At 40.8% G+C, this 16,584-nt stretch overlaps 1 protein-coding gene across 1 annotated transcript; it reads right to left on the bottom strand.

The window, feature by feature from the left end:
* Nucleotides 1–627, bottom strand: LOC140035742 (uncharacterized). The gene has a single exon (XM_072077102.1). It carries the CDS (start codon nucleotides 625–627, stop codon nucleotides 1–3), a length of 627 nt encoding a protein of 208 aa, XP_071933203.1.
* Nucleotides 628–16,584: the final 15,957 nt, after the last annotated feature.

Below are 16,584 nucleotides of genomic sequence, written 5' to 3'. Positions count from 1 at the left end.
TCACGGACTTAAGTATGACTTTCTATATAACACTCCATTCGTGAGCACGTATCTTTGCGACTTGAGGAGGATTTTTCGAGTCTCCTCCCGAACCTCGCTAGATAAGTACTTCACGATAGGATCCATCCATATGTTCACCACTTGAATCGCAATCGTGTTCAGCTGTTCATACGCCCTTCTTTTGACGATCTCTACCAATATTTGTTTGTTCAAGGTGCCAAACGATGTCGAGACTAGTTTGGATAGGGCATCAGCTCTTTTGTTCTGACTCCTAGGAACCTGTTCGAGAATGAACTGACTGAACAAACTCCTCAGTTCATGCACCTTGGCAGCATACCTCTTCAATGGATCTTCTTTGACTTCGTAGCTTCCTAGCACTTGGTTCACTATTAGTTGTGAGTCGCTATAGATCCTAAGTGATTCAGCCCCCATCTTTCGAGCCACTTCCATTCCCGTGATCAGAGTTTCGTATTCAAACTTATTATTGGATGCTTTGAAGTCGAATCTCAAGGCGTAGGCCAGCTCTTCCCCCGTGGGACTGATGAGGAGGAGCCCAGCTCCACACCCCTCCTTGTTTGAGGCTCCGTCAACATACAGTGTCCAGGTCGGAACAATCAGTTCGACCATTTCTTTGGGCTGTTCGGCATCTGACTCCCTTATGGTCTATTCGGTCTCTTGCAGACCAAAGGATACTCCCTCTGCTATGAAGTCGGTCAGTGCCTGAGTTTTTATGGTCGTCCTGGGCTGAAACCAAGATCATATTCGGACAGCTCCACCGCCTATTTGACCATTCTACCCCACGCATCAGGCTTACACAAGATTTGCTTCAAGGGCCGATCGGTCACCACAACTATGGGATGAGATTGAAAATATGACCTGAGTTTTCGAATTACATGAACAAGCATTAGGACATATCGCTCTACAGCTGAGTACCGGACCTCTGTTCCTTGCAAAGTTCGGTTGACGTAATACACCGGTTTCTACATTTTATCTTCCTCCCAAATTAGTATTGCGCTGACTGCCTCCTCTCCCATAGCTAGGTAAATGAACAGAGTTTTACCTTGTTCAGGAGAAGTTAAGGTTGGCAGTTCGACAATACGTGCCTTCAATTCGTCAAATGTTTTTTGGCACTCGGAGGTCCATTTGAACTGTGAGCCTTTCTTTAAAGCTTTGAAAAAAGAGAAACCCGAGCTGCCGATTTCGATGGGAACCTGTTCAAGACAGCCATCCTACCAGTCAGCCCTTGCACTTCCTTGATATTTCTAAGGGGTGCCATATCCATGCTGGTTTTTACCTTATCGGGGTTGACTCTTATTCTGTTTTTAGATATCATGTATCCTAGGAATTTGCCCGACTTGACGCCGAAAGTGCATTTTTTGGGGTTCAGCTTCATGCGCGACCTCCGAAGGATATCAAAAATTTTCCTAAGGTCAGAGATGAACTACTCCTGAGTCTTACTCTTGATTAGCATGTCATCCACGTAAACCTCCATATTACGGCCTATATGATTTTTGAATAGCTTATTAACCAACGTCTGATACGTTGCCCTTACGTTCTTTAGTCTGAAGGGCATGGTGACGTAGCAATACGTACCATACTTAGTGATGAATGAGGTCTTCTCCTGATTTTTCTCAGCCATGGCTATTTGGTGGTAACTTTTGAAGGCATCCAAGAAGCAAAAGATTTCATATCTCGTAGTCGAGTTCACGAGTAGGTCTATTCGTGGCAAAGGGTAACAATCCTTTGAATAGGTATTGTTCAGGTCAGTGAAATTCACACACATTCTCCAGGCCTTGTCATCCTTCTTGACCAATACCGGGTTGGCCAGCTAGGTCGGATAGTAGACCTCTTTTATAATCCTAGATTCCAATAGTTTGTCCACCTCTTCCTTGATCATTCCGTTCAGGCACGAAATTCCTCTTCTTCTGTTTCACAGATCGGGCATTCGAGTCCACGTGAAGCTTGTGAACAGCCAATTTGGGCGGAATCCCGAGCATATCATCCGTACTCCATGTAAAGATTTCGGCGTACTCCGTCAGAAGGGATCCCAACACCTTCCCGGTCAGTTCGCTCAGATATGAGCCAACTCTAATCACCCGATTGGCAGTTCTCCGCTGAGCGGAACTTCAAGCAGCTCCTCGCCCGTCTCTAGTCTTTCCTTTTTTTTCTGTTGGCTCCCAAGGCTCTAAGCAGGTCATTTGAGTTACCAACTTCTCCTTACCCTTGAAAGTCGTGATGTAGCAGGTCCGAACTACCTTTAGATCCCTTAGCACCTCGGCCACACCCGCAGGCGTGTAAAATTTCATATTGAGGTACGGAGTTGAATAGATAGTTCGGACTGCGTTCAGGGTAGGCCACCATAGGATCATGTTGTACGACGAATGTTCTTTTACTACTGCAAAATTCACTGAGACAATTCGGCATTTCGGCGACACCCCTACCGTGACCATGAGAATTATCATCCCCTCAGGTTTTATCGGTAGATCTGCGAAGCCAATTAAGGGAGTTCAGATTGGGATGAGCCGCTTGTCTTCTAACTGCAACTCCTTGAAAGTTTTGTAGTATAACACATCGATGGCACTCCCATTGTCTATGTACACCTTCCTTGCTTTGTAGTTGTATGTTATGGCTTCTATTACAATAGTTTCATGGTTATTGGAGGCGAGGGGAACTGTATCCTCAGGTTCATAAATTATTTCATTGTACATCTTCAATCGGTTGCTCGGATTATCTCCATTAGGGAGTGGACGGTTGTTCCGTCGAGCTGCATAACTGTCCCCTCCAACGGGTCCTCCCGCAATGGTGTTGATCACCCTCGCCAAGTTTTGTGTCTCCTATTCGGGAGTTTGGTTCTGATGACCCCGAGGCCGGTCTGACGAGTAGTTTCTACCTTCTCGCTTGTACTCCGTTCGCCTCTGTTCAGTTCACCCGTTGTGGATGAACTGTCTTAGGTGTTCTCGTTTGATCAGCTCTTCAATATCTTTCTTAAGATCTCGACATTCTTCCGTATCATGTCCCGCGTCTCTGTGATAAGCACAATACAAACTTTGATTCCTTTTGCTCTTATTGTTGGCCAACTTCCTGAGAGATCGCAAGAGACCTTCCTGTTCCATTACGGCGAGAACTTGAGCCCTTGGTGCCGTGAGAGGAGTCCATCCCCTCTCACTTTCCAGGGCCCTGCTTCTTGGCAAATGGTCGAAGGTATTCTTTCGCGGTTGACAATCTCGTGCATCCCCCGAATCTGCATTCTTCCTCCCCTTTCATCCCTCTGTCTCTCTTGCTTGCTCTTTAAGCGATTGGTCTCTTTGGCATTAGCTCTCTCATGAGTTTGGTTCAACATTTTTGGATCTGACTTGGAAGATTTTTCAACGAATTCGGTGTATAATTTTTGCACGCATAATTCATTGATGAAGGCAGCCATGATAACCTTGTCGTCTCGATTTTGGACCTAGAGAGACTCGTTGTTGAACCGCACCATGTATTCGTGCAGTGACTCTTCAGGCTTTTGCTAATCATCAGGTGAGCAGTGTTCTTAGAGAAGACTCGCGACGAAACCAGCTGAGCTGCGAATAGGCGCGCGAGCTGACCAAAGGATCGAATTGACCTGGAAGGTAACCCCTGGAACCATTAATGCGCTCTTCCCTCTAGGAACATAGGGAAAGTTTTACACCTGATTGCGTCAGTAGCTGTTTGTAGGCGTATGTGGGTCAAGAAAGCAAACAGATGATCTTCCGGATCCGTAGTCGTGTCGTAGGATTTCATAGTCGGGATTTTAAACTTAACAGGTAGCGGGTAGTTCTCGATGTCGAACACGAAAGGAGAAGAAGAATACTTGTCCGCGTCCAGATCTAACAACAGATCTAGTTCATCCCGTATCGAACACTCTTTTCTCCTCAGTGAGGGACTCCCTGAAAGGACTCAAGGTGGTCTGTTCGGGAGTTCTTGTGAGAAGGTTCCAAGATCTCCATTTGGTCACGAGAGAACTCCTTCCGTGCCCATTTCTATCGGGGGCGAGGACTCCCCGTTCTAGACTCTGACGGCTCTAGTCCACCCGTCTTCTTGGCTTTGGGCTCTTGGTCATGATGGCCTCCGGACCGCCCCTTCAAGTAGTCCACGATTGCTTCGAAGGTGGGCAGATTTTTCGCCACCGCTTGCACCAGCCACTCAGGCAAAATCCGCTAGAGCTTCGTCCCCTCCTCACCAGGAGTTGGTCCCTGGAGGGGATCTTAGGGATTGTTTCGTTCGTTCCCCTTGGATTCATCAGCGTTCCTCTGAGATCAAGTTCTCGGCATAATTCGTAAAGAAAGAATGAGTGTTTCCCATAGATAGCGCCAATTGATGCGATGGCCGAGAGCACAATCCGAACTGAGCACCAGGGATATGCTCAAGTTGAGGAGAACCGAACTGGTACCTGCGAGGTGGTCCGAACTGACCTGCAAAGAGAAGAACAGCGGGACTAGCTCCCCGTCATGACTCCGACGATCAAGTCAATTATAGTTACAAGCTAATGGTATTGTTTACTGTAAATGGTGTCCCTTACTTTGTCCCATCGTGTTGTATTTATAGAGCCTCTAGTAGTTGTTTCCTTGTAGAAGTAGGAGCCCTACTAGTGGTGGACTCCTTTTTGGACTCTCCTTCCAATCTTATCCCGGAAGGTCAGGGTTATTTGGCCCATTCAGCAGGGAGACGACGATCATGCCTGAACTGGCTTCCCTGTCAGCTCGAATAGGCATGTCCGAACTGACACGTGTTCTTGGCGGATTGGCTCCTCCATAGTGTTCTAAAAAGGAAAGAAAAAAAGGGAAAAAGAAAAGCAAGAAACAACCTAAAGATAGGGTAGTCAATTTCTAGTAGATACTAACGAAACCTTTTTAGGTATGTTGTTTTTGTTTTTCTTCAAATTGGTAGAAATGACCTGTGCCCCGCCCATTTTATTCTATTATCTTTTGTATTTGCCATTTAATGGAAGGCTGGGTTCAAAGTGGCTTCGGACCTTCTAGCCTGTAGTTTTTGGCTTCAATGAAAGAGGAGAAGGAACAATAACTAACACAATAAAAAAAAGCAAAGGATATTAGTATTTAGTATTTTATCTTGGTGAGCAATTTAGTATCCTAAATATTATTTTACTGTTGAAGGAATATACATCATTTGGGTGGTTTACAAACCATCAACTAATGGTGGAATATAAAAATGCATAATCATAACATTAGAAAGAGCCATTTGGATCATTATTTTTTGGGAGTTTTTGTAAAAATATACACAGTAACACTTTTTTAATATGTGACGTATGTGAGGTAAAAAGTTAATTGAAAAATATCATAAGAAAAATTCACATGAAAATTCAAAAAAATTTTCCACAGAATGTAGTCCAAACAAGGCCAAAGAAGTTTTGTTATTTTGAAAATTTTAGCTTTATGACATAAATGATTTTCTTCTTTGGAATTTTATTTTTATCAATAGGGGAGAACCCTGCACAATATGCAGGAATGAGTACCTGTGTTATAATTTGTTAAGTATCATGAGATTAAAAAAGGTAAAAAATACAATCAACATCTATAAGAAAATGAGGAAGTACAATGATTTTTGAATGCACAAACAGAATCAAATACATTAATTTGTTTAAGTGGAGAAATGTAAAAGTAACCAAATGGTCACTTAATCACAGTCATATATTAGTAGGAATTTTAACAATATTTACCAAGCAAACGTTGACAAAAAATTGAATCGGTTTTGTCATTGCAATTGTAATGACTAGAAAGAAAATCAAACCAAATTTTGCAGTATTTTCCTTTGTTACTAAAGGATTTGAAATTTCAGTACAATAATAAATTCATTATTCTACAAAGAGATTGATCCTCCACAAACAATTCAAGACAACTTCCATTTGCTATCATGAAATTCCAATCAAATATGAGGCAAATTGATCTTGTAAATAATATTCTTTTGTAGTATTTTCTCCCAACCCTATCAATAAAAGCAAAAAGACATAATCAATCCACTTCTATTAAAATAACAGAAATTAAAGTGATATAAGATCTTAACAAAGGAAGTAAAGATGTAAAAGCAAAGTATGATCTATCAAATAAAAAGCGACTAATACATGAGGGTCCAGTCAATAAGGTAATGTGTTGGATAAAACTGAAATCTAAAAACCAAAATCTAAAATTTGAATCCCTTAAATTATTTAATTGTTAAGCATTAATCAAATACATTTGACTGTATATCATATGTAGTGATAATTGAATAGTTTATCACTTATTTATTAGAGCAAATTTTATCTAAAAAATTCAGTGCCATTTAATTAATTCAAATGTTCAATTTTTCGTTATCCACATCTGAATATATTAAGATTAGAATTTATTAAGTGCTAAATTGAGTTATCAAAGAAGTCTTAGACCATTGCCAATTGCCATCAACTCAAAAAAAAAAAAAATTGGAAGAACAAAGTGTACATCAAATGTATTCGATCAAAACCAATAACAAGCTATCAAACACTACCTATTATATTACAATAGTAGGAAAACATCTTCTATTAAAAGAATATGAAACTTAAGCCTTTAATTTATACAATATATAGAAGCAATTCAAAGACTCCGGATTTCTAACAGATAGTAAATCACATACCCTAATCAATGATTTTTAAGTGCAACTGTCAATGAGCGGGGCCTTCCACTTGTTGGTAGAAAACTCCTATTGACAACATTACAAGAAAAATAACATCAAACATTTTATTTTGAATCAAAGCATATAGTAAACTAATTTAACAAAAAGATTAAATGAACTAAAAGATAAAATTATATCTTTGCAAATTACTACTTACAAATTCAAATCACTAAAGCGAACATTATGAATCAAGAACATGAAGTATACAAATGAGAAAGAGAACAACAAAGAATTGCATACCTTCGATCAGAAGAAACATAGAGTAAGAAGAGGAAAAACTATACAAATAAAAGAAGATAGATAAAATTATAAACTAAGATGAAGAAGGAACAAATGGCCGGTAACAACCATACAACTATTCGAGCAACTTAGTGGACTGATGCACATCAATTTGTAATTAATTGACCAGGTGATTTCCGGGCTGATGAACCGAGTCTACGGCACATGCACACCTGTCAAGATAAAAATACAACCAGGGCCTTGTCGTTCGATCTAGCTCCGATGCTAAAGTCAATTAAGCAAGGGATCAGGAGTAAAAGTAGCACTAATTGGGCAAGTTATAAGCCAGTGAGAAATCAAGATAAAAATCCCCCTTCCTCTTAGAGGGAGGGAAGTATTTATAGTAAGGAGACTGCCAAGAGGAATGATGGAACCTACTCATCGTTACCTGCAAGGGTCAATCTAGGGCGGCAGTGTCAAAGGTAGGTCTAAGCATGATAACGGTGGCAGTCACATCAACCTGTCTGGCATAAGTCATCTTTTGCCTGTAGGTGCCGGACGCCGAGTAACCAAATGGGTCCAACCGACCGAGATGGGCTCACCTCGGGAGGGTGAAGTCGAGGATGAACACCAAGATAGCCGAGGAGGTCACCTCGGCCAAAAGCACGTTGGGTTGAGTCACCTCGACGATGCGTCAAATCGAGGAAGCCGAGGTGAGCGTCCACAATTACAATTTAAACCACTCTTGAAGTAAGCAACAGGGAGGTTCCAATTGGAATTTTCCAAACAATAGCTAAAGGCCAAAAAAGTAAATGAACAAGCAAGCATGCAGCCAACCATTGTGCCAACTGAAAAATAGTATGTTGCCATCACTCCAAATTATTAAACTACCCTTGGATGATTCAGGACCAGGCACACAGTTTCTCTTTCATTTGTATATTCCCCTAAAAATTCTGTGATTGATTTACTTTGTTACTACTTTCCTTACCATTTTGATGACTTTTTAAAATAGGAATGACCCAGGGATTATCACCCATTCGTGTAGATGTCAAGGTAATCTTGATTTCGCTACAGAGGCAGAAAATGTTGATAACAGTAGCAACTACATACAAAATTATACTTCCCCAAGTAAATGACACCGTTAATACGTGAACTTTTTTGCAAAGTGACACTTTAGTACCTTAACTTATAATTATGTCAATTGAGTACCACAATTTGTAAAATTGTGTCTAATTGGTTTACTAACCTAATTTCGGAGAAATTTATCAGTCGAGTTGGTCACATGCATAGTTAAACTAAGGGTCATTTTGGAATAAAAAGTCAACAGTAAACCAAAAATTAAAAAAAATTCATAATTGGTTAACTTATTAATTATTTTCCCTCCTCCTGATTTGCTTTATTAATGGGTTTCTTCAAAATTTTGTATTGCGTCTAAGAATATTAATGATAAATAAAAATATATCTATACATATATCTTTTCAATGGAAGTTTGTATGAAAGAATAGCATTTAGAGATTAAACATGCATTTCTTTTTCTTCTTTTTTGCTGATTGTTGATTCTTTATTCCAAAATAACCCTGGTTTGGCTACACATGGCCATGCACGTGACCCACTTGGGTTGGTAAATATCACTGGAATTGGGCTAGTAAACCAATTAGACATGATTCTATAAGTTCGGATGCTCAATTAACGTAATTACAAGTTAGGGTACCAAAATGTCACTCTCCAATAAGTTTAGGTACTAACAGTGGCATTCTCCTCCAAGTATGATTTTTGCCACATTATGCAATAACTTTCTCCAATTAATAATAAAGATTATTGACCAAGTATCAACTTCTCTTTACGGTCAAGAATTGATGTACCGTTGTTCTTTATCCTATTCCAAGATTTTTCTCAACCTTTCCCACTAAATCATACAACAAAATATGCTGCTCAATCTTTGGTAAATGGTGTGCGTAAAGCATATTTCTGTTATGACCTGACCAAAGTCTTTGTATCCGAAGGTGACATCGTTTCTTGATGGACCCTTATGCTATATATTTTGGAGTTTTGCAAGAGTTATGACAACATACCATTGTTGACCAGATTATCTTATCATGGATTGATAGAAGAAAAATGTTACAATTAGAAAAAACGTTTCTACAAACTTTACGATCAAACTTGCTACAAATTAGAAAAGCGTTTCTACAAATTCAACGACAAATGTTATTGTTACATACTGGCCACTGCATCCCACCGCCACCCGAAAACGAAAAGATGGGAGAAGGGTGCAACTGTTCTGGGGACAAATAAACCTGTTTCAATGGAGAAGGTAGGGTATTCAATTAAGATGCCGTGCGTTAAGAGGAAATTCATTCCTTGGTTTTCCACAATATTTTGTTCAATATTGCAAATCATTTTAAACACAGCTTAAAGCTATAAGACATTTAAATCCTTTAAGCAATACTAGCCAACTTGCAAACTTGGAGAGTTGGAGTCATCGACTCCTCCAAATATCCTTCTATGCTTAAATATCATTCAGGACTTGATAAACTGATGACAAATTGTTGCATTATCGTATTCATGGCACAATAAAGATGGACACTGACTTTTTAATCCCATAAACCAATGCTATCAATTTGTAAACATGAATTCCTCCAAATGCTTCTGTCCTTATTATGTCATTCATTCATGGCTAGCTAATTAAACTAACGAAATATAGCTTTTAGAGTATGATTATTGCAGCATTTATTTATCGTCTAGTTAAATGAATCACTCATTACAGTTGCACCTTAATGATTATCGATGACTTGTAAATTCATTAACTAATACTAGCATCTTATAAAAAATGAACTCCCTTTAGATATGGGAAGTTATAATTTCACTTATGGCCCTGAGGCTTATTACAATCAGTAGAAGCTCCATCACATGTTAAAAGATACACTTACTTCTCCTATATTCACCATTTGCAGAAGAATTTAAGAAGGAACCAACCCATTATGTTGATTCGAACAAAACATACCATTGAACTTCCTATAGTACCCTTGCATTTTATTCTAAATACCTTTTTGGGTTGATTACACCAAATCCTAAATATCTTAAGGAGTTACACTATGCTCCCTAAGAATATTTTATCATTATTTTGCTCAAAATTATGGTCAATCATTACTGATTAAAGTTTCCATTCCAAAATGTAGTAAAAACTCTTACATGACTTCAGTATTCATTGCACGGACTAATTGGCTTTCTTTTATAACTTGTGTTTCTTCTCAATTTTGTAATGTCAATACTATCTCACCCATTCTGTGATTTATCATACTTAGAATGTATTTGATAAAACTGAAATTTGAAAACTGAAATCCAAAATGTGAAATTTGAAATCTGAATTCATTAAATTATTAGATTGCTAAATACTAAATTTAATACATTTGAATGTATATCATATTAAGTGATAACTGAATAGTTTATCACTTAATTTTTGGAGCAAGTTTTATTTAGAAAGTTCAATGCCATTTAATAAATTCAGATGCTCTATTTTCAGTTATCAAACATGCCTAAACATGCTAAGATCTAAACCTATTAAGTTTAAGTACCAATTTGGATTACCAAAAAAGGTTTCGGAATACTTGCTTTTTCAAATCTCTTTAACTTCTCGTTTTATTTTTCATATTTATTCATTTTAGGAGTTTGTTTTTTATTTCTTATAATTGAATTGTATAGCTAGAAAAATTAATCCTAAAAGACGTTAAATCTCTCTCTCTCTCTCTCTATGTATATATATATATATAGACACACACATACATATATACATACATACATACATATCCTATGAAACACACGACTTTAATCTGAAGAATATTTAGCCAAATGAAAAAATACAAAGTGATTATTCAATCTTTAAGATGAAAAAAATGAATTGAAATATTTAATAACATAAAAATAGGGTAAAAAAAAAGAAACAAACATATTTATTCAAAAAATCGTAGTAAAGGGGAATAAATAAGGTACATGTTGATATAAAGAATGAAACCCAACAAAAAAAAAAAGGAAGAACAAATGAGTAGATGCACTTACCATACAAGGATTTGTATGAAAGACTTTTTGTCATATTCTTGGATGGTAACATAAACTAGGATAGTTGAGGGTAAACTATTAATACTATAATTTCAAGTGTTGAAAAGTGCAAGTAACCTTATTTTGGGGAAGAGAAGAGGGTTGGGTTGGGTGATAAAATAGGAGAGATTGTAAGTAGGAAGTTCTGAATTCAAAACCTATCATTTAAAAAAAATCCTAATTTTGGGAATTATTATTGTAAATAAGCCCTTTAATTTTTGTTGTTTGTTTCATACAATAACTGTTTTGACTTTCTCTCAAATCTTTAGCCCTAGTAAGCCATCTCTTTTCCTAACTTTCCCGCTCTACAAGCTCTATTAGTCCCTACCCTCCAACTCCGAGCTCTTTTTTCCCCCTTTAAGCCCAACTCCAAACTCTTTCTACATCAATCATAACTCGGATCAAAAGGCAGTTTAAAAAGACAAACATGAGGGTTGGGGTTTTATTATGACTTTGGTAAGGGGTTTTTTAGCCCACTATCTCTTGAAATTTATGATTCTTACTGACTAATGGATACAATAGTAATTAGAGACCGCAAGGAAGGTAAGGTGTAATTTTAAAAATGTAAAGGGAGCTTCCTGCAATTATCATAAACTTTTGGGGCATTGTATATGTGAACATATGGGGCATAGTTCAAATAGGATACCAAGAATTGCAGCCTAAGAACAAGTATGCGGCCTTAAAACAAGCTAGAGAATGTTTTGACTTGGAGAAAAGAAAATAGTAATTAGCAATTTGTGGCAAAAAATAATTGCAATTGAAAATTGTGGTACACGGGCTATAATTAGTAGTGGTACCTCTCATCATTCATGAGTAATTCGAAATACATAAACATTCCAAAAGAAAAATCACATAAAGAAACCACATTCAAAACCTAGAATTTGATAAGATAGATGGATAAAATTGTATTAGAAGTCCATAGCAACAATTATCTTCTTTGTTCTATTTTCCTCTTGCTGCCCATCATCCTCTGTATTTTTTGGAGGGGCAAAGGAAATAACAGCTTACAACTGCTACCAGGCCCTCATGCATGGCCTATCATCGGCAACATACTCGACTTAGATGGAGAAAACCCTCATACATGTCTAGCCAACCTAGCCAAAGTTTATGGACCTTATCTCTGTACGATTAGGCCCCAGATTACTAGTAGTTGCATCTTCACCAGCAACAGCTAGGGAAATTTTGAAGACTCACGATCGCAATTTATCCGGTAGGTATACTTTACGTATATGCGCCTCGATCCCAGGCACTGATAGTTCAAACATCGTACTATCAACTGAATGTAATAAAATATAGAGGTTTTTATGTAGCACTGCACATACCGAGCTCTTCTCAAGTCAAGCACCAAAGTCATATTCGAAGTTGAGAGCCGAGAAGGCTAAAAAAATGCTAGATTTTTTGGGTGAAAATGATGGTGAGGTAGTGCCTATTGTGGACATAATATACGCAACAATTGTCAATACTTTGACAAACAGTTTGATGTCAAAAGATATCATTTGTCTCAAGGATAATGTGGATGATCTGAGGGAGTTTTCTAGAAGATTAATTGAATTTACTGTGTGATGCGACTGCCAAGAGCGTGTTCTGAATTCAGCAGTAGTGAACTGGTGCGCAAGCGAGGCGAGCGAACTGACCTGTAAAGGGATGAACAGCGGGGCTAGCGGGGCTAGCTCCCCGCTGTGACTCCGACGATCAAGTCAGTAGTAGCTAAAGTATAGCAACAGTAGTGATTACTATAGAAAAGGCGTACCTTGTCTTGTCCCACCGTGTTATATTTATAAAGTCCTTGGTAGTAGTTTTCTTATAGGAGTATGAGTCCTAGCAGAGAGGGAGTCTTCCTAGGGTTCCGTCTGCTAGCCCCAAAAGGTTTGGGGGCTGCGGCTCGCTAGGCCCATCCAGCTGGCAGGCGGCAGCCATGCTTGAACTGGCGTCCCTTCCGCCCGAACTGGTTAGGTCACCATGTCCGAGCTGACAGGTCACCATGCCTAAGCTGACACGTGACTCCTGCGGATTGGCCCCATTACACTAGCCCCCCTTTGAGTCTAGGGTCATTGAAAGGTTGCATGAGTTTGGACCAAATTTCGAGGAGACGGGTCTGTTCGGTGGGAGACCCATGATTCCACGATTGCGGCTTTCGCTCAGGTAACCACCACGTTTGCTCGTGTAACCGTTACTTCAAGTGTCACGTCCCTTCATAATGACGGTTTTTCGTGGAACACGTGATTCCTGCAGTATAACGGTTTTCCGGCAATAAATTTGAATTTTAATTCGGGACGCTTTGTCTTCCCGCTCTGGTGGCCTATAAATAGGCCCCACCAGACGTCACTTTCACGCTTTCTTCCTCATTTTCTAGCAGTTTGCACACCTCCTTCCCTCTCGAGTCTGTTCGCGCATCTTGTTGTGAGTTCGGTCGAGAGTTAGCTCGTGTGTCCACCATAAACATCACTTTGCATCCGAGCTGTCTTCCCCCCTTCTCACTAGTAAGTTCCCTCTTTACCTTTTATATCTTCTTCTTCTGAGCATTCTGATATCACCAGTTCGCTCCCTAAACATAGGACTGCCTGACCTATCCCTATAGAAATAATCTTCTTTTCTTCTCCTTCCAGTTCATCCTCCCCTAGTTCATTAGGATCAGAATACCTTTCGTCCCCTGTTCATTCTCCTGTTCGTACCATGGACCAGCCCAAACAGCCTGCCCAGTCTAAGGCCGGAACTGTTGCCCAGGAAATTCCACTGGAAGCAGTTCCGCTTCATACCAGGGCAGGAACCTCCAGGGGGCATGATATCAACTTCGGGGAGGTCGATATGATCCCTTCTATCATACAACAGAAGGACGTAGATGAACTGGTGGAGAAATATGACATTGCTCCCCAGTTTGAAGCTAGAGCTGCCCGACCTGGGAAGTACGCCAGCCGACTTCCCCCAGGCTTTATGGCTATTTACAAGGATCGGCTCGTAGCTGGCTTTCGCCTTCCTATTCCCCAATTTCTTTCAAAATTTTGATTTTCTGAGGGATCCGAATAACCCAACTCTTGTCCAATGCAATTCGGTCAATCATAGGCTTCTTCATGTTGTGTCGAATTCTTGAGATCCCCTACTCCTTAGAGCTGTTCAAGTCGTTCTTCCAGATGAAGGTCAGTGGTCATGTTCACGGTTGGTTCTACTTCGCTCGTAGGAGCGGAACGGAGCTCCCAACTCGCGAACTGTTTACGGGTGCCCATTCCTCCATTCGAGGCTGAAAGGCACAGTTCTTTTTTGTGAAGAACATAGGTTTTCCTCCCCCGACCTGGAGGGACGAAACCCAGGTGTCTGACCCCCTCCGTTTACCTCTCCCCATGGCCGAACTGGATCGTCTGTGTAGTTCGGACATGAGGTTGGATGTAAAGGAGTTTAACAACGCCCAACTCTGGTCAGCTGGCCTGATCCGGCCAGAGGTGGCTGCTTCTACATTTGATATCAGACCACTCACTCCGGACAAACTGGTTGCCCGTAATTTCTTTTTCTCTTTTTTTTTTTTTTTTATTTTTGGCAAACTCCCTTGCGCGAACTCACTGATTCGGTTTGTCTTGGCACTAACCATTATCCTGCTTTCCTTTCTTGTAGTGAAGAGATTTTTTCAACTACTTTCCCTGGGTGGTACTGGTAGCTCGAGCACCCCTGCATCTATTACTGCTCCTGTCAGCTCGGCTCTTCCCTCTCCTCCACCAATGCCTGTTCAGCAAGCACCAACTCAGTCTTCCCCTGCAGGTGAGGGGGGAAAAAAGAAGCACAAGAAGTTCTCCGCCAAGCGAGCGTGAACAGAGGACATCCCCGCCCCAGCTCGGGCGGAGAGTTTCGTACCAATCACCCACCAACTCGGGCACTACGGGGTGAGCTCTGCCAATCAGCAGGCCTCCTCAAAGTCTCCCCTTACTATGTGGTGGCAAAGGAACATAGTTCCTCTCAAGGAGCAAACCGAGCTGAGCTTGCACCCCCATCCCATGCATTTCTATCCGCAATAGGGGCTGTCTATCAATGATCGACCCCAACTCCTTGAGGCAGCTCGGGAGCTTCTCGAAGGGGCGGTCCTCCCCCGCGACCACAGCTTTATTCGGATTGTGCCTAACTCCGAGCTGCTTGAGCACTACTACCTAAACGCGGTTCAGGTGAGTCCCGAATTGGCTGCGTTTATCGATTAAATTCTACTCGTGCTGCTCAGCCCACAAACTTTGTGCTTGAATGCAGCTCAATGTTGCTGGCTCCGAGTTGTCGCAGAGGTATGAGAATATGAGAGAGAACTTATCCCAGGTCGGGGCAAATAGGGACAGGCTGTCCGATCAAGTCGACGCAGCTGAGGCTAAAATAGAGTCGCTAAAGAAGCAGCTCGCTCAAGCCCAGAAAACTGACGATCTGGAGAAGAAGAAGAGTGCCGACCTGACGGCCTAATTGGAAACCGAACAGAAGAAATCGTCTGAGCTGGCTGGCCAGATTGAGGCTGCTCTCAATGAAGGTCGCCAGCTGGGTGTTCAGGAGTTTAAGAGGTCAGAGGGCTTCTTGAACGATCTGGCTCTCCTGAATGGCCCCGCCCTGTAGATCGGGTACACGCAAGCCCTGAACTTGCCGGGCTTCTACCTCAGCAGATGGTCCAACTACAACCACCACGCGCTGGAGCCGGTTGATCTGCTTGTGGAGGGATATGCGCACGGGAGCAGTCTGGCTTACGACTTCCCCTGAGCCGGAGCAAGAGCACCAGGAGGAGAATTAGATAGGGCTTAGCATAGGGAGTAGGACCAAATTGAGTAGAACCAGTTTGCTTTTTGTATGAACTCATCTCTTTGTAAATTGTCATTTGAATGAATCAGTATTTTGTCTAACACTTGGCAAAATTTCATAGATTTCTTATAGTACTTGTATGAATACATTTGTGCGAACAGACCCCTCACTCGCGCGAACTGACTTCAAAGTTATATAAAAATAGCTCACACATAAAGTCCAGATCCATGCAAGATCGAACACGCGCGAACTGATTCTAAATTGTGCAAAATAATTCAAACTCAACTGAATACGTTTGTGCAAATTAAATTCTGACTTGTTCAGAACTACGCACAACAACTTAGGTCATGCATGGACAGAGTAAACGAGTTTTAATGAAATATCATTAAATTTGAATTATGCCATGTACGCGAGACTTCCTCCCCATTGAGATGAGCTAACTTACAGTACCTCGGGCGATCTGCCTCCTTCACCACATAGAGGCCTTCTCAGTTTGGATCCAACTTACTCGTACCCAATACCTGACTTACTGAGTTTTTTCGTAGGAGCAGATCCCATGCTTTGAAGGAAATATGTCTTACCCTGGCGTTATAGTGCCGCATCACCTACCCTCTGTACTTAGCCATTCTTATGGTTGCTTCTTCTCTCTTCTGTTCGAGTAGGTCCTAGTTGAGCCGCATCTCATCCTTGTTACCTTGGACTGCAAAATTCTACACCCTGCCCGATGGCACTCCAATTTCTACCGGATTACTGCTTCTGCTCCATAAGTTAAGACAAACGGAGTTTCTTGAGTGGCAGTTCGGGGGGTAGTTCAGTAAGCCCAAACTATGGTAGGCAGTTCATCCATCCATCCAGTTC

This window comes from Coffea arabica, chromosome 2c (genome assembly GCF_036785885.1).
Source record: "Coffea arabica cultivar ET-39 chromosome 2c, Coffea Arabica ET-39 HiFi, whole genome shotgun sequence".
Lineage (NCBI taxonomy): Eukaryota > Viridiplantae > Streptophyta > Magnoliopsida > Gentianales > Rubiaceae > Coffea > Coffea arabica.
This window is presented reverse-complemented; position numbering and strand designations above follow the sequence as displayed.